This window comes from Tachypleus tridentatus, chromosome 11 (assembly GCF_004210375.1).
Source record: "Tachypleus tridentatus isolate NWPU-2018 chromosome 11, ASM421037v1, whole genome shotgun sequence".
Classification (NCBI taxonomy): Eukaryota; Metazoa; Arthropoda; class Merostomata; order Xiphosura; family Limulidae; genus Tachypleus; species Tachypleus tridentatus.
Window position 1 is genome coordinate 63,601,624 of NC_134835.1, and position 18,941 is coordinate 63,620,564.

At 33.3% G+C, this 18,941-nt stretch overlaps 1 protein-coding gene across 1 annotated transcript in view; it reads right to left on the minus strand.

Annotated features, from left to right (window-relative positions):
- LOC143232306 (uncharacterized) overlaps window positions 1-18,941 on the minus strand; it is a 119,988-nt gene that overhangs the window by 41,134 nt on the left and 59,913 nt on the right. Inside the window, exon 2 of the mRNA XM_076467550.1 lies at window positions 4,358-4,563. Within this exon, the coding sequence (XP_076323665.1) occupies window positions 4,358-4,563 (206 nt within the window). The remainder of the gene's footprint in view (window positions 1-4,357; window positions 4,564-18,941) is intronic.

The following is an 18,941-nucleotide window of genomic DNA, read 5'->3' on the forward strand; positions in this document are numbered from 1 at the left end:
CTTTCTCTATAAAATCGTAAATACGTAAGTATCAAAGTTATTTGAAAAAAGTAGATGTGCTTTAGGTGCGATACCACCTCTAAAGGAAAAAGTGAAGTTTTGGTATCAATTAATCCTGTCATACTCTATCTTAGTGCTCTTATGATAAGCGACAACGTCTTAACAAACTTGGATACTTTTAACGTTATACGCTTGCAATGCGAAATTTTGAAACTCCAAACTTATAACCGTATAGTTAGAATTTTACTATGATAAATTTCTTTCACTCTTAAAACCTTATTCTTTTGAAGTACTTGCTACAGATCAAATTTGTAATACATGTGTATTGTATTTTAACGTGAATGTGTACATTGTATGTATAAATAATATTAAAACTGATGAAGTAAGAACACATACATAATAACAGTTTTCTTCAAGAAAAAGCACATTCTGAATTACTTATAAATTATACTATATTCTTACGTTTAAAGACGTAAACTTAAGTTGTATACGATATTAAAATTTATGAATTTAAAATAAAGAATACCAGTTTGAAATTATCGCGTACATATTTAATAAATAAATACGTTATATTTTCTCTTTTCATTGTCTTTATTACAGTATGGGGAAGTGTGGTATATATAATAAGGTGCATATAATATTGATAATGTTGTTTCGGTTTCAGTTGTTCATAAAACGAAGCAATCGACAGGAAACGTAATAAACAAACTTTTACAATTCCTTTCACACAAAGCTGTGAACTTTACTGTGTGTGAAAAAACTCATACAGTTCGTTTCCCACATGGTTGTGGACTTTATCACGCTTAACTGGGTTAACTGAAGCTAGAGTAATTGTATGAAACAATACATCTGGTGACATATCGTTAACATTGTGGCAGTTAACAGCACAGCACGAATTTACCACTTTATTTTCTCATAAAAAAGTCGATAATTATCAGAATATTTTGCATGTGTCAATTCTGTATCTCAGTCCAAAATAACGTCACATTTCTTTACTCGGAAGTATGTGACGTCAAGCATATGAGTTCTATTGTAAAGTTTCGGTAAGATTCGGATTTTCATCAACCATTTCCATCATGCATGATCGCTACCGTTTGTTAACTACTTGCTATTTGTCGTTTAGAGGATGCAGAGCTATAGTTGTAACTTAGTAAGCATTCCTGAATTGTAGCATGTCTTTGCACTGACAAGACCCTGGAAATGTCACGTGCTGCAATATTCAATACTATTGTCATGGTGAAAATGATGATGGAAATATTGAGAATTGCTAATGTAACAACCTAAGTGTCAATTCCAAAAAGCAAAGGAATGCATTTTCTGCTATCATTTGTGCAAGTACGCAAAATATTTCGTATATATTCTATACAATTCGTCCTAAACAGAGTTTCAAATATTCGTTCTGACCATATAACAACCCTATAGAAGCTCCTTAACTTTACTAACTATGCAACTCTTCTACGTTAATTAACCCTGTATTGACCCTCGCTTTAAATGATTATTGAATATTCTCCTTACTTTCAGTAATCATTTAGAGCAAGTCTTACACTAATTAACGATATTATACATTCCACATTTTCACTAACCGTACAGCTATCCTTTACTTTCACTATCTCTCTGGTACTTACATTCATTAACCATATTTTACTCACTGTCTGTTGTTTTCCTTTCTTACTTACAATAAATTATGTGGTGGTAATCTTTCCCCCGATTTCACTAATCTCACTTTTCACACAATCATCTTACTAGTTACCATCTGTATACCACTTTACCAACTTCGGTAACTATAAAGCTTCCTTCACATCTATATCTCATTCAATACTTTTACTAAACATATTGTTTCACCCTCTACATTCTATATCCCACTTCATCAGCTTTGCTAACCGTATAACCTCACTGTTTAATATCTATATACTACTTACAAACTTTTCTAAGAACATAGCTTCACATTTTACCAACTGTATCTCATTTCTATTTGACCCAAGTCCTCCATACCCATTTTGTGTGAAGTGGCCTTTTGTATTTTTACTGTGTTAAGTGGTTTTCTAGTTCGTGATAAATAAAACAAGTTTAGTAAAATAGATTTCGTTTTAGTAAATATAAAAATTGAGAAAAATAGCTACATTGTTATTAAACTTTTCAGTGAAAGTATTTTGCTATTAATGACTAAACCTGGTAGAAGCTTTCTATATTTTGTTAATAATAACAACAGCAGTGTGAAAACATTTCCACGTTATTAGTAAACTGATAAGGTAAAAATCAGAGGGGCGTTTCTTTAAAAGCGCTAATAGTATTATTATCCTATTAAACTGGTTGAATGTTTTGGTTTCCCTATTGTTAGACAAACACAACAAGTGTCTTTTTTGGTTGGTTTCAAGGGTCGTTTGGAGTTGACTCGGCATGGCCAGTTGGTTAAGGCACTTGACTCGTAATCAGAGGGTCGCGGGATCCGAATCCCTGTCACGCTCTTTCAGCCGTGGGGGCGTTATAGTTGACGGTCAATCTCACTATTCGTTGGTAAAAGAGTAGTCCAAGAGTTGGCGGTGGGTGGTGATGACTAGCTGCCTTCCCTATAGTCTTATACTGCTAAATTATGGACGGCTAGCAAAGATAACCCTCGTGTAGCTTAGCGCGAAATTCATAAACAAACAATCGTTTGAAGTTAAATTAAATATATGTTGTGTAATGTATTTTGTATGAATAATAGAGGACTTTGTTTTGAAAATTAAGTCAAATATTTCTAACGTTATAAAACTACTTTTTCTATAATATGTTGTTTTGTTTTCGAAAGTTATAAAATATACCGTGTCTACGACAACGATATAGAAAACAAGGTTTCCACACCTTAAGTTTTAGTTTGTTGTGACAAATCACAATCAGAACATATTATGATTATTGTTTTTTAACTAATTTTATTTTCGATTACTCGTGTTTATTACAGCGATTGATCTTGTTTATTAATTAACATGAAAAAACACAACTCGTTGAGATAAACCACTAAAATTAAAATGTTATCACTTCTGAGAGTTGATGGTGTACCAAAACTAAGGATCAGGTTGATTAGTGTAGAATACTCATATAAAAGGATTTAATCTTATATACATTACGAACCGTAGGGCCTGTCTGAGCGTTCATCTGTCTTACGTTTACGTCGACCGCTATCTCGCTCCGCGTTTCAAAAGCTGCGCACGTAATCAAAACTGGACATTCACTTCTGGGTTGATGGAAGAAGAGACATAACAAATGTTGGTACCGAATTTTATTTCATAACCAGGATATTTTACGTCAATTTTTAGTAATTAATCACACTTTCATTTGCATTTTAAGATATGACGTAATTTAAAGAATAAGAATGAAGATTTATCGTATGTTCCTGTTTAATAGCTCGAAGCATGACTTAAATGCTCAACAATTACTTTTGGCGGTGGTATAGTAGCCCAGAGCTTTGGCTCTGAGTGAAACCTAGAATTTAACTCGATAAGGTAAAATTTCCAAGTCCAGGAAACAATTTAAATTGACAAATTAACTTAAACCGCACGGCCAGGTGGTTAGGGTGCTCGACTCATAATCTGAGAGTCGCGGGTTCGAATCCCCGTCGCACCAAACATGCTCGCCCTTTCAGCTGTGGAGGCGTTATAAAGTGACTGTCAATTCCACTATTCGTTGGTAAAAGAGTAGCCCAAGAGTGGCCGGGATGTGGTGATGACTAGCTGCCTTCCCTCTAGTCTTACACTGCTAAATTAGGGACGGCTAGCGCAGATAGCTTTCATGTAGCTTTTCGCGAAATTCAAAAATCAAACAAACATACCGTCACTGAGGACAGGTGGTTTTGCTAGATTAACTTAAACTTGTCCCGTTATTGAGAACAGGTACTTTTGGTTGTTACTAATTAAAATCTATTCCTTTTAGTTTTTAATGCAAAACACTATTATTAGTACACTTTAAAATTAATCTTAAATTTAACCTAACAAGCAATAGCTATTGAAAAAACATAAATTAGTTACCTTCCAAAAATAATTACGATTGTAAGGTACATAAAGTAAAGCTTAGTTTTATTCTAATCAAAACGATTTCCCAACCGTCTAACCTTAATGAACGAGTATTTTCCCTTCACTTATTATTCAGATTACAGAGAAGGACACCTTGAAGTTGATATGGACATCTAATACAGGACATATAAAGACACACGTTGATATGGATGCTCAATATAGTACTTATAAACGCACATTTACGTTGGTATAGATGACCAATAGAGTATTTAGAAAAAAAGTTACTTTGATATTGATACTAAATTGAGTACTAAAAGATACACATCGGTTGACATGGACACTCAATAAAGTGCATAGAAAGACACACTTACGTTGATATGGACACCCAAAAGATCGTACTTTTGTCCTGGTGGTTCATCACTCGGTAGATAACGGTAGAACTCCACATGATTTTTGTACCACTTCACAGAGTACAAGTCATCCTTTTCCAGGTCATATCCACAATACAGCCACACGGGGGCGCCCTGTTTTACTCCTGAAGGAACCCTTAGTTCTGTCAACCTCAAGCAGAACACACCTGGTGAGAAAAGTAAGCTTTTGTTTCATACAGCTAAACCTGACATAATAAATCAGAAGAAGAAATCACTGAATAATCAAATAAAGACTCTAACGGCTTTTAAACAAAGTTACTTTCTTAAAATTGTTTATCAAACATTAAAATGTCTCTATTTGACATGAAAGATGGTCTTTTCTCAACATGAACATGCCAAATTGAAAAGATTTGTCAGTGATTTTCATTGTCAACACCGAGTCAGTTTACAGGTGTGATTGTTTCTGTAAAGAATCTTTATATTGAGTTAGCATTGAGTTTACAGCTCACAATGCTAAAATCTGGGTTTTGATTCCCCATGTTGAACAGAACCCAGATAGTCGCTAATGTAACCTTCATAAAAAAAAAAAACATTATATTGTTATAGGAGCTGGAGTACGTGCTCCATGGACGGAAGCTGAGTAAATTCATGATTAATGAAACGTTATCTCAAGACGTGAAAAGCTGTTTCCTTTATATATAATTGTAAAAAACGTTAATACGTCCATAAAAACTGCAAAACAGAAAATTTGAAATCGCAGTTTATATGTATCTCAACATGGACACAACAAACATTCATGCTAAATGCGGAATATATCCATTAGAAGGGGTGATGTACTGATTAAAAAAAATACATGCAAAAACTCCCATAAAAACTGCAACGCAAAACAAGAAATATGTAAGTGCTTATGGACCTGATGACATTTCTTATCAATATTAGTGAAGATCCATCCAAACCCTGCGAAGTAGTTACATACACAAACAACAGACGATATTATTATATTTATATAGATAAGGAGTTACATGGACATACAACAGACGAAACTATTATATTTATATAGATAAGTAGTTACATGAACATAAACAGACGATACAATTATATTTATATAGATAAGTAGTTACATAAACGTACAAAAGATAATACTATTATATTTATATCGATAAGTAGTTATATGGAGATACATCAGACGATAATATTATATTTATATAAATAAGTAGTTACATGGGTGTACTACAGATGATACTATTATATTTATATAGATAAGTAATTACATGGTCATACAACAGACAATACTATTATATTTATATCGATAAGCAGTTACATAAACATACAAAAGACAATACTATTATATTTATATAAATAAGTAGTTAGATGAACATTCAGCAGACGATACTATTATATTTATATAGATAAGCAGTTACATAAACATACAAAACACAATAATATTATATTTATATAGATAAGTAGTTACATGGGCATACAACAGACGATACTATTATATTTATATAGATAAGTAGTTACATGGACATACAGCAGACGATACTATTATATTTATATAAATAAGTAGTTACATGAACATTCAACAGACGATACTGTTATATTTATATAGATAAGTAGTTACATAAACATGCAAAAGACGATACTATTATATTTATATAGATAAGTAGTTACATGGAGATACATCAGACGATAATATTATATTTATATAAATAAGTAGTTACATGGGTGTACTACAGATGATACTATTATATTTATATAGATAAGTAATTACATGGTCATATAACAGACGATACTATTATATTTATATAGATAAGTAGTTATATGGACATACAACAGATAATACTATTATATTTATATAGATAACTGACCTTTTACGATTTAAAAAATAAAATGAGATGTAATGTATGTGTGTTTTCTTATAGGAAAGCCACATCGAGCTATCTGCTAAGTCCACTGAGGGGAATCGAACCCCTGATTTTAGGGGTATAAATCTGTAGACTTGCCGTTTTCAAGACTAATGATTTATAAAACTATTCTTAATTTAATACTTTATATTATAGAAAATTTCGCTTATGTTAAAATCATTGTCAGCATACAACAGTTCAGAGTGCTTTCTTGGTGGCAGTGACTCAGCGTGGTCTCCATCTGATTCGAAATTTACCCTTATTATTGTCCTGTTGGTTTATAATAATCTTGATAAATATTTCACAGACTTCTAACTTTAACAGATAGGAACATACAAAACTGTCATACCTTTATTGTAAAGTAATGCTAAGTCATTGTTTAATACAAGCGTCTGGTAGTAGTTAACAAAAAACATGTGTTCGTTTATGGGCGTACACTGCAGAGTAATATGCAAACACACATACACATATATCTAGATATATATATGTGTGTGTATTTACAACCAGTGATAGTTTTATTTCTCGAAATAGCTCTTCAATTCAATCAGGAAATGGACATGATGGATTCAGTTCGAGTGTAACAGAACGCACCGTTAATAAACGAAGTTGGAACAAATGAAAATTTATTTGTTAGTTCTTTCTCGCTAGAGGAATATTAATATGAAAGCTGAATTACACGTAGTAACTTGGACGTGTAATCAAAGTTGCGACTAAAACGCCTGTAATAACTTTTCAGAAAGTAATACAAGTGTGAACAACAAAAGTATAGAATACTGGTTCTACAGCTTCAACTACAAGATTAATGCATTTTTAATATAGTTCAAGAAATAACATATTTCCTCTGAGCCTTGAGCACAAATTTGAGTCAGTGCTGCATCTTAAGATTTTATGTTTATGATGTTTGTTATATAATTTCACAGTTATGTAGCAATTCTGTGTATTTAATCGAATATAAAAACCGTTTTCAAATATAGTAACAAGCCCTAGGGGACTAGTGCATATATTCCTAATTGCTTTCTAACTCTCAATAATGCTTTAGTTCTGTTTCACTTTAATTCGATTTCCTTATACATTCATTGGGGTTTATTCAAAAGCAAAAAAAAAGTTGTAGAATAGTTTCTTCCAAACAGTGTGTGTGCGTCTTTTCTTATAGCAAAGCCACGTCAGACCATCTGGTGACGAGTGGAATCGAGCCTTGTTTTTAGCGTTGCAAATCCGTAGACTTATCGCTGTATCAGCGGGGGACCTTACAAACACACTTAGTCATGTGGGATATGTTCTAATTACATCTCTTTTGTTTTCTAGTTTGGGGGTACAAATCCTATTGGGATTGCAATAGGAATATTTGGGGTTAGAGGAGGATCTAGATCACTATATTGTAGCCCTCGACCATCACAGTTGAGTGAGTGTATGTTACACTACATTTATCATAAAATAGAGTCTTACTCGCATTCGTAATTATTTAAAGATTAACTCAGGCAAATTTAGATCTTTTGAGGTAACCACTAGGTATTTTGAAAGTAAAATGGTTAATGTTATTCAAGAATGCTAATATTTTGAGAAGTCTACTAACATTTGCTACGGAAATAATTATTCACATGCAATAAAATATCTTGAAAAATCTGAGGTTTTTGATTCAAAAGTGTATTTTAATAGTGTTGGTTACTGATAACTGTTTAAGGCAATACTGTTAAGTTACGTGTCTTTGCTTATAGCTCTTATAGCGTCTCCAAAACCCAAAAGTGCGGAGCGAGTTTTTGCGAAAACGTATTGTGAATCTAGGACCCTGGGATCCGCCGTTCGGGAATGTAGAATTAGTTTTGATTGTTTTATAAAACATGTTTTTCAGAACCTTACTAGAGAAATTTACAGTGTATTGATGTTAATATTTCTATCATAAGTATCTCAATATAAACTGTGGTCATTAATCTTTTTAATACAAGTTTTCACTAAATATATAGCCCCCAATGGCTCATCAGTATATCTAAAGATTGACACTTCTAAAAACCGGGTTTCAATGTTCATGGTGGGCAGAGCGTTAATAGTCCACCCTATAGCTTTTTCTTTTGCTGTCCAACAAACAAAGAAATTAAACATATAATCAACATTATTTGACAAAGGTTTATTTTCATTTAAAAGTAAAATGTACAAAATAGTGCAGAAATAGGAATATATTTTTCCCTAAAGAGGGGTCAAATGCTTTAACTACTCACACAGTACTATATTCTCTGTCTGTCAGTCAGTAGACACTAAAATGGCGTCACACAAAGAGCTTTTGCCGTTGCCATTTGTACTCTCGTGACGTTAGTAAAACGTGCCCATACCATGAATCACGAGAAGAATCACGTGCTCTGTGCGCTACAATACAGCGTGATACGAACTCAAAATAAAAAAAAAACTAAAAATATTTGTTACGCTTAAGTTTTATTCATTTAATTTTGAAACAGAACACTTTCTCGGACATACGATAATACATCTAGTAATTTAAAGATTTTATGTACAATGTGTGTTGATACAAAATGTAGTACGATGTTACTGTCAAAACACACACAAAACTAATAATCACCACAGATGTATTGACATAGTAAAAAAATTTAATACAGTATATAGTTCTAATACTGCGTTGTTTTATATACCTTATATTACACAAAAATTTTCTAAATTCTTCACTTTAAAAGAATCTCTGGAACATCTCAAGACTTTCATGAACGGTTTTTATCTTCCATCTGAGAAAAACATCACAGGGAAGCTGCTTATAATTTTAACTTTTTTTTTTAAACCAGAAAGGCTTGAATAATACTTAAGTACACTTTTTTGAACATAAAATTTTAATGAAATTTCCAGACTCATAATTAAAACAAATCATGATGGTCGAGCCACAGTCTTCGATGTTATAGTTCAAGCCCTATTTGTACCTATTAGTTTTAAACTACTTTTAGTCTGTCATAAATCAATACCTGATTGCACATTTTAGATATATGCTTTTCTTAGATTTCATAATCTTGTCACCATGTAAATATTTTCGTCTCTTTCAAACTCTTGTTAAATCCAGACCGAGCAGGTAAAATACAAATACTGTTATTTTGATTTTATTCTATAACTTTAACCTTTCAGAGGTATCCACGTACCATGCATGACTCAAGCACAGATAAATAAGGTTTTGTAGTAACAAGATCGCTATTGGTTCATCGCTGAACTTGAAAGCTTATATTCGGGAATAGATCCTTACAGTGAGAATAGCACAAATATATCTCATTGTTGGGAATAGATCCTTACAGTGAGAATAGCACAAATATATCTCATTGTTCAGCTTTGCGTTTAAACAAAACGAGACTTATTCTAAGTCTACACAAGTTTTGTTTTTTAGTACTAAAGTCTGTTATTATAGGTTAAGTGTAACTAACCATCTGTAGGGTACAAAAATGTAAAGAAAATAAACTAAATCGTTTTAAATGGATATGATTTAAGTCACAGAGGTTTTGTGTTCGATAAAGTTCATGTGACAGAAACGTTAACCACTTTATTACTATTATTTCCGACAAAGATCTCTTGGCCCAAATGTTAACTGTTTGTTTGTTTTTTGAATTTCGCGCAAAGCAACACGAAGGCTATCTGCGCTAGCCGTCCCTAACTTAGCAGTGTGAGACTAGAGGTAAGGCAGCTAGTCATCACCACCCACCGCCAACTCTTGGACTACTCTTTTACCAACGAATAGTGGGACTGACCGTCACATTATAACGCTCTCACGGCTGAAAGGGCGAGCATGTTTGGTGCAACGGGGATGTTGATTGTTAGCTCGTTTTCTCTTACAATACCTATAACACCTTCATTGTATGATTAACTACAAGGTTGTCTATAGCTGGTCACACGTGATTGGTTTTAGCCAGTTTTAACTTTTTTCTATTTTTGTTAAATGTAGGTAAAAAATATGATTTTACTATTGACGTCAAATACTATTATAATAACATTCTATTTTATTGAAGAAAAATTCAAGTAAACGTATTAACACTATGTTCATATTTGTCGTCCGTATATTCGCTTGGTATAACACAACTTAACGTACGGGTAATTTTACGATTTCGGGAAATTTTATTAATGTATAAAATGGTTTACATCGAGCAATGTAACTAACACACGCCTGCGATGGTTTTATTATTCTGAAATATTTACATGTACTTCTGTAATTCCTGTACACAGAATCCGTAAATGAAATACACTTACATCCATCTCGTACAGATTTTTCACAACCTTTCATGTGTACTTTTATATAAGTGAATCAATTTCATTGAAATCGTGTGACACTTTATTATGATTAAAATGTTGACAACCACTAGCTATAAATTTATTTAGACCAATCGCGACGCGAGTCCCAGCTATCGTTTTAGAACCCAAACACAATAATAAGAATTGTTCATTGTGGTAAATGAAAGAACAATCTGAGCTAAGTAAAATTTTTTTTCTTTCTGATTTGTACAAAAATCCCTACGTGACAGAAAAGAAATTAATATCATTTTCGAAATATGCGTATCTGAATTATAGAAAATCAGTTATCAAAACCCAAAATCTTTTAGGAAGTTTAAATTCACAGGCCTGTGTAATCTGTTTATTGTACCTGTACAATGAATCCAAATATACTTCACGCTTTAAAACCATGGACGCGAAGTAACAATAAGGATCCAATCCGAGTATTATTAATATTAAATCAAATAGAAGAATAATCGAGAATTTAATGATAAGTTTTGTTCATTAGCTACCTAGGCTGTCGTTACCCTTCAAAATTCGCGATAAAGAGAATTAACTGTGATACTAAATACACAATCAGTTAACTTTTGACAATAGGAGCATTGTATGCTTGAAATTTTCTAAGTTTAAGACAAAATATTTCAACCTGAAAGACACCTAGTGTGGCATAAACAACAGGAATAGTTGTTCTTAATTTAGATATTTTGTCCAGAAAACAACCAGTCAGAGGATTGTTTGTTTGTTTTGAATTTCGCGCAGAGCTACACGAAGGCTATCTTCGATGGCCGTCCCTAATTTAGCAGTGTAAGACTAGAGAGTAGGCAGCTAGTCATCACTACCCACCACTAACCTTTAGGCTGCTCTTTTACAACGAATAGTGGGATTGACTGTAACATTATAACGCCCTCACGGTTGAGAGGGAGAGCATGTTTGGTGTGACGGGGATTCGAACCCGCGACTCTCGGATTACTAGTCGCGTGTCTTAACCAACTGGTCATGCCAGGCCCCAGTCAGAGGAATTCAGTGCCTAACGGCTGCTTTTAAACAAATACTGAGATTTATTATAACTTTGATAACATGAACACAGCTTATCGACATTTTCGTGTTTGAGCTTATTAGCATATAACAAAACTGAAACTTTTGCGTTCATACTCTTAGCGTTCTACATTTTAACACTCCTACGAAAAGTGGGGCCTAATAGGCCCCAGAGCAACGTGAAAGGTTATTAATATTAGGCTAATAATTTTGTATTTAAATTTCATTTGATTTCATTTCATTAAATGAAATGGCAATTTCATTTAAATACAAAATTATTAGCCTAATATTAATAACCTTTCAAGTTGCTCTGGGGCCTATTAGGCCCCACTTTTCGTAGGAGTGTTAAAATAAAAAATAGACCTGCTCTCTAAAATATGCATATAGTCAGTTAATTAATATATATATATATATATAAACTTGTCATTCTGGTAAAAGAAACTTATAAGTAAGTTTTGTTATTTTGTTTCACCTCGAAAAGTTAACATTTTTTCCCCACTGGAAATGAAAGTTAAAAAGGTTTTCTAGTATTTGTAATATCAGGAAAGACAATATTTTAAAAGTGGGAACTACAACCGCCATGGGTGATTCTACCATCAACGAGACTTTTATAAGCATGTTATTTCGGCTCCTACCTTATGACATTCATTAAACGTTTTATAATTAAATATTTAGAATCTTGATAACAGCTGGCCCAAGAGGATGATGAGAAATGAAAAATAATTCACCAAGTTTCTGTAATTTATCTTTTATTTTTCGAATCTCACTTTTATCTAGATAAGTAATAGAGCTTTTTTTGCTACTCACTGGTCTATAGCTGTTTTATAACAAAGTAATATATACACTCAATTTGGGTGTCATCAGTTTAACGTAGGTGTTTCCCACAATACACTTTTAATGACAGGTATTTTTAGAGCAGTTGATGGTAGCATCACGCTGAGCAAGTGGTAGATCATCTCGTGTACACGTGCTACAGATCCTTTCCTTTCTAATTGCCTTAACTAATGACTTTCATTTGCATATAAAGACAATCGGTAAGATGTAGCGATCCATTACTTAAGTTCGGAACCTTATTTAGATTTATAACAATCATGGAGATCTTCTACAGAAGACGGTACACTTGGCGGGAGACGCCCCACCCTTTTCTGAACTAGCTGACACCAAAATTTGGACAAGGTTGACTCCACCTCCTTAAGGTAGGAGTTATTACGTTACGGGTGTGGTCATTAGAGGGTGTTCGAGGGTGTGAACTGACAAATTTCTTGTCTTATATCACTACCACTAGCCTTTCAGCAGCCAAAGACAATTAGTAAGATTAACACTAAAGGGACATAATCAAAGAGCGACTGAAACGTTATTGTTGGTTGATGTTTTCCGCAGTGTAAAAACCTAGAACGTTCACAAAGATCGCCAATGAACAATGTAGATTGTTCTGTGTGAACATGGGTGATGAGAAACCTCAGTTTACTGTTGTTGTGTTATTGCATTTTAATGTTTTATGAGGAATAGTCTTACGTTACAGCTAAGTTCTATACACCACTTCAGTATACTAAACATACAGATGTTAACATCAGTATTTTAATTAATGAAAATTACTATTTGATCAAATAATCTTGTGTACATCTTACAATATTTTGGTTCACCTGGTCAACGGAGACCAAAGATTAGCTAGGATGAATAAAAAACTGAAGCTACGAACTGTCCGGTTAAGTTAACAATAATTGTTATACCCCTCTGACACATTTTTTACCCTCAGTGTTTATTACGAGTCTCTTAATGAGTTTTGAGTCATTTGTTGTAATGTAGTAGTTTATTAGCAACACTGAAACTTAGAATTATAGAACTGATGAGAAAAAGAACAGTATAACATCGCCTATATTCTACACTTCAAACACAACATGTTATTAAGAAGATAAACTATCTTATGATTTGAAAAACGTTCTGGAATTAATGTTGCTTTTGCTTTTAAGAATACCGACTGACTGTGTTCTCTCTTTAAGCGCATCATGTTGTGTCATCTCCCATCAATCTATGGTTAAATTCGTGGTTCATTTATAGCAGGCATCCTTACGAATGACAACTACCTCGTACCAAACTGAATAACTGCACCACAGGAACAATGTGTTTTGATCCGCCCATCGCTCTGCGTATATAATTATTTACGCGAAAAAAATAAAATGTATATATATATACACCTAGTTTTGAGCATTTACGGAACATTTTCGCCACTAGTATATAACTCTAATAATGTACGTTTCAACTGACAGAATACCAAACTTTTCAAATAAAATTCTAAGAGATATTTGGTTGTAAATAAATTTAGAAAAGTTACATCTAAAAAAACATTCATATAATTAAAGAAGGAAAATATAAAAAAGCTTCAGCAGTTGTGCGTTTTGCAGTAGTGGTGCACATAAAGTGACTACTGATTTTCTTAACATCCTCTACTGCTTCACATCGGCTTTCAGGAATGAAAGTGTACAACAGTGTGAACTATATCGTTTCTTTTACTCCATTAATGTTCAAGACTCTGAGATCAGGTACTAAGTGACAACCGCGTACAACAGACAAGAAATAGTTGAAATGATATTATCGGTCTGCACTTTTGTAAATGAAAATTCATCTTGTATCAGTAAAAAATGATATATATAAGTTAAATTATCATAAGTCTTATAGTGACGGCAGATATTACTGATAAATATCACTTACATTAACAAAAGTGCTCTACATCATAAAACGTACTGCCATTAATTTATTGAAAATAATAATAATAAAATAAACTGGTAAAACTAAGTCTTTGAAACTAATCTGTTTGAATAAATCAGTAGCCGCATTTCATACAGGCAATTCTGATTTATCATGAATAATATACTTATTGCGATTGGTTATGTTCATTTTAGTCTCAATAAATAAAATAATGTCTCGGTTGTTTGTCTGTTTGTTCGTAAGCACAAAGACACATTCTGAGTTATCTGTGCTGTGCCCATAGTGAGTATCGAAACCTGATTTTTTAGCATTATACGCTCTCAAACTTAAAGCTGAACCATCATGTGGTCCTGGGGTTTTAAATTGAACTGATATATTACAAAGTATTACACTTCTCCTAATGCTTATCTTATATAATTTAAAGTAAATTGAATACATTTATTATGGACTCATTGTTTGTTTGTTGGATTTCGAGGAAACCTACGTGAAAAAATCTGGCTCACTTTCATGAAACGATTTGTGATAAGTATTTACAATAAACCTTTGATTGGACTAATTAAGAAAAGACAAAACACTGAAACTTTCTATACAGAAAAGGTTGATTGTCCGGCATGGCCAGATGGTTAAAGCATTCGACTCTTAATCTGTGATAGGGGGTTCGAATCTTCCATCACTCCAAACATTCTCGCCCTTTCAGCCGTGGGGGCGTTATAAAGTGAAGGTCAATCACACTATTCGTTGGCAAAAGAGTAGCCCAAGAATTGGCGGTTGATAATGATGACTAGCTGCCTTTCCTCTAATCTTACATTGCAAAATTAGTGACGGCTAGCGCAGATAGCCGTCGAGTAGCTTTGCACGAAATTCAAATCAAACCAGAAAGGGTTGTTCTTTTTTTTGTCACAGACTGTTTTCAGGATTGATATGTTTTCTATTTTAAACATTCTTAAGTGAAATATTTGTTTGTTTTGTACAATGATACACAATAGCTTGCTTGCGTTTTGTACATTATGGGAATCGAACCCTGTACTTTGGCGTTGTAAGTCCTTAAAATTAACGTTGACCTACTTGGAGATTGAAATGGAAAAACAGCTTTTTTAAATTATGTATAGTGTACTGATAAGATTTTTCTTAAATTTCAATTATATAATTGTATATACATAGCATTATTGTTCAATGGTTATGCTGGTTTATGACTTATCTATTGATTTAGATTTGCTTAAAATTGGTGTATCAGAGACGAAGATAAATTTGGGTGGAGCTGTTAACAGAGTACCTCCTCTTCTAACTGCAAAGCGGATCACCAACATTTTCAAAACCCCAGTTTAACTACTGATCAGAAGTGGTTTAAAATATTAAAAATAGTATAATTTATTATATTCATCCTCAACTAAAATATACAAAGTTTTGCTCTTGAAGTCCCTTTGAGGGTTCAATTTTCATAAAGTAAACAGAGAGCAGACATCTCATTGTACAGCTTTGAGCTAAAAAAGAAACACAAAAACAATAGTTTAAAAGAGTGTTAAGTCTAGATGTCATAAAGAGCAGCGTTATTGCTTGTATAATGACAATGGGTTTTCAATGTTATGATTAATCTGATCAAGTACGTGAGTTGAAGCAATAGAATTTTTGTTTTTATTTACTTAAGTTTAACTTTAAGAATTGATACCAATGAAATCTAAATACTATTTGATTGGAACAGTGAGACAACTAAAAGTCGACAGAAACAATAAATATTCTCGACTATGAGTAAAGGAAGCTTCTATGATCATTCTGCTTTAAATCATCAGTTGTTAGCAGATTTTTGGACCTTAATATACACTCATCGGATTCGAAACACTTGGATTTTAATAATTTTTCTCTCAGTCACATATATTACGTATTATTCATTTCTTCACCACCACTGAAGACCGGTTATTTGCATAAGAACGTTGTTTTAGTTTATATTCTTCTCTTGGAAGTTTTCGTTATTCGATTGCACTAAATTTGATGACCATCATTATACACTATTGTTTGACATCACAATTTCCACTGTAATGAGCTTCTGGAAAAGATAGCGAAGTCACTTTTAGTTCAGAGATATTTAAAAACATTTCATAGATCTTTCTTATACTTTTAACACCATGTTCAACAAGAAAGCAGACACTAGTCCGGTTCATCTGCCTCTAATGTGTTCAAACGTCAAATAGGATTACTGTGATTCCAGTTCCTTTAGTCTTCTATCTCGTGAAAACAGTTGTTGACTTTTGGACTGTAAGGAACTGACAGCTTGTACACATTTGATTTGTAAACCTTCGTAACCGAAGGTTTTTTGTTGTTTTTTAACTGTGCCAAAAGGGATGGTGATTGCGATTATAGTTAAAGACTTATCTCTCATTGCTATAGTATTTACTTTGCGTTGCTCTAGGTTGGCTTGAGGTGTAGTTTCCTAGATCTTTGCTGTGTGAGTTGTTTGTTTTTCATCTTCCATGGAAGACATTGCAGGTATCCTTCTTCTAAATATTCGGTCATTTGGTCTTACATCGTTTATCTACTTCGTTGTTCATTTACAAATTTTTATTTGCCGAGAGCAACCGCCTAACCCCCAGACGAGAGTTACTCTGTCAACGTTTCACTGTTAGATGGTTGGAAGTTCTGCGTACTAATACACTGATGTTCGAAAGAAAAGTCAAAGGTTTACAGAGAAAACAAGGGTTCCGAATAATTAGCGAAAAATAAATTGAACAGGAACAGAAAATGTAAAAATAAGTACATGAAGTGAAGCTAAAAAATAAAATATTTGTACACAGTAAAATGTACTCTATTTTATATATTCGCTGGCTCATATATGAGTTGTCGTTATTTCTTGCTGGCTACTAGGGTACAGAAAAATATTTTAATACAATGTCCACACATAACGAAGGCAAGTATAATTCCTATATACAACGTTTCACAATAAGGTAAGTAGGACAAGTAAAGTATATTTTAATATAAAGCTGCATACGTCATCAATTACTGCAACACACACAAGATAAACGCTACTAAATTAAAACAAATTGTACAAGTATCTGTGTTATTTACTGGGCGTGGGCACAGACACAGAACCAAAATAGTACAAGCTTCTAACCGTTGCCTTACATGCAACCTTTATCATTAAGTACAACAATACTTAATAATAGGGATCGCGATAAAACAAAATGGCAGCCAAAAACCAGTTTAAATCCACCTTTAAAATCTCTGAATATTAACAATGACTTATAAAACCACCTAAAATGCTATATACATGTTTATGGTGTGAATGAAAATGTCACTATTTCAAATAATTTCCAAACAAGGATAAGAAAAGAAAAACACGAACCTTGTCGACCTAATTCTTTCATATAACTCATTCCTCTTTTGTATTGAAAAAAATATTAATATGTATATATATAATGGACTATCTGCTACTTTGGGCATATAATTAGATTTGAGGGTAAGTTGATGGGGATCCTGATGAACAATTGTTTGTTTGTTTTTTTAAATTGTGCGCAAAGCTACACGAGAGCTATCTGCACTAGCCGTCTATAATGTAGCAGTGTAAGACTAGAGAGAAGCCAGCTAGTCAGCACCACCAACCGCCAACTCTTGGGCTACTCTTTTACCAACGAATAGTGGAATTGACCGTAACATTATAACGCCCCCACGACTGGGAGGGCAAGCATGTTTAGCGCGACGCGGGCGCGAACCCGCGACCCTCAGATTACGAGTCGCACGCCTTAACACGCTAGGCCATACTGGGCCATAAGGGCTAGAGAGAAAGCACCTAATCATCACCACCCACCGCCAACTCTTGGACTAGTCTTTTATTAACGAATAGTGGGATTGACCGAAACTTTTAACGCCCCACGGCTAAAAGGGCGAGCATGTTTGATGTGATGGGAATTCGAATTCGCGACCCTCAGATTACGAGTTGAGCACCTTAACCACGTGGCCATGATGGGCTGTTGGTATTACTTGTGCACAAAAATATTACTAATAGAAGGAAATAAATAGTATTTTTCTGTTGTTTTATAAAGAGAAGTAGAGATAAACATATACGTAATCTAGCTCGCTATATTAGTGTAGAAGGAAAGTTTTTAATATATATCAAAAATATTGAATCACGAAAATCAAAACTAAAAAAAATTAATTAAACTATATTATAAAAAAAAATTATCCCTACTTTGGCAAATCGCTGTAATTATTTTTAGTTCCTGCTTTGACTCAAAGTAAAATAATTAGATCGATTTTCCAAAGTAGGGATAGGGTTCTTTCACAATTTAATTACTCAGATTTTGTATTTTTGACTTTGTTGTTACATATAACATCTATGCTTGTCCTTACAAAATTTCTTAAAACTTAATGTACTTGTCTTATTAAAAGGATTAACACATTTACAACATTTTGACATCATATTAACAAGGATGTTAAAATTACATGCAGAACACTGTCACGAACATTTAGGAATATTGCTGTGACATCGTACACCAAATGCATAAGTTTTAATCAGGTCACCTCTGGCGCCAGAACTCAAAATTGCGTGACATACCTCAACAGTAGGATTTGTAAATCGTTCTTCTGAAGCGCCATTACCCCCCTGTAAAGTCATTTATTTAAAATGCGCCAACGTCTTGGCCAAAGAAGCTTGGAAACCTGGATATTATTTCAGCTCATTGCTTATGGTCATCACAATAAAAACATGA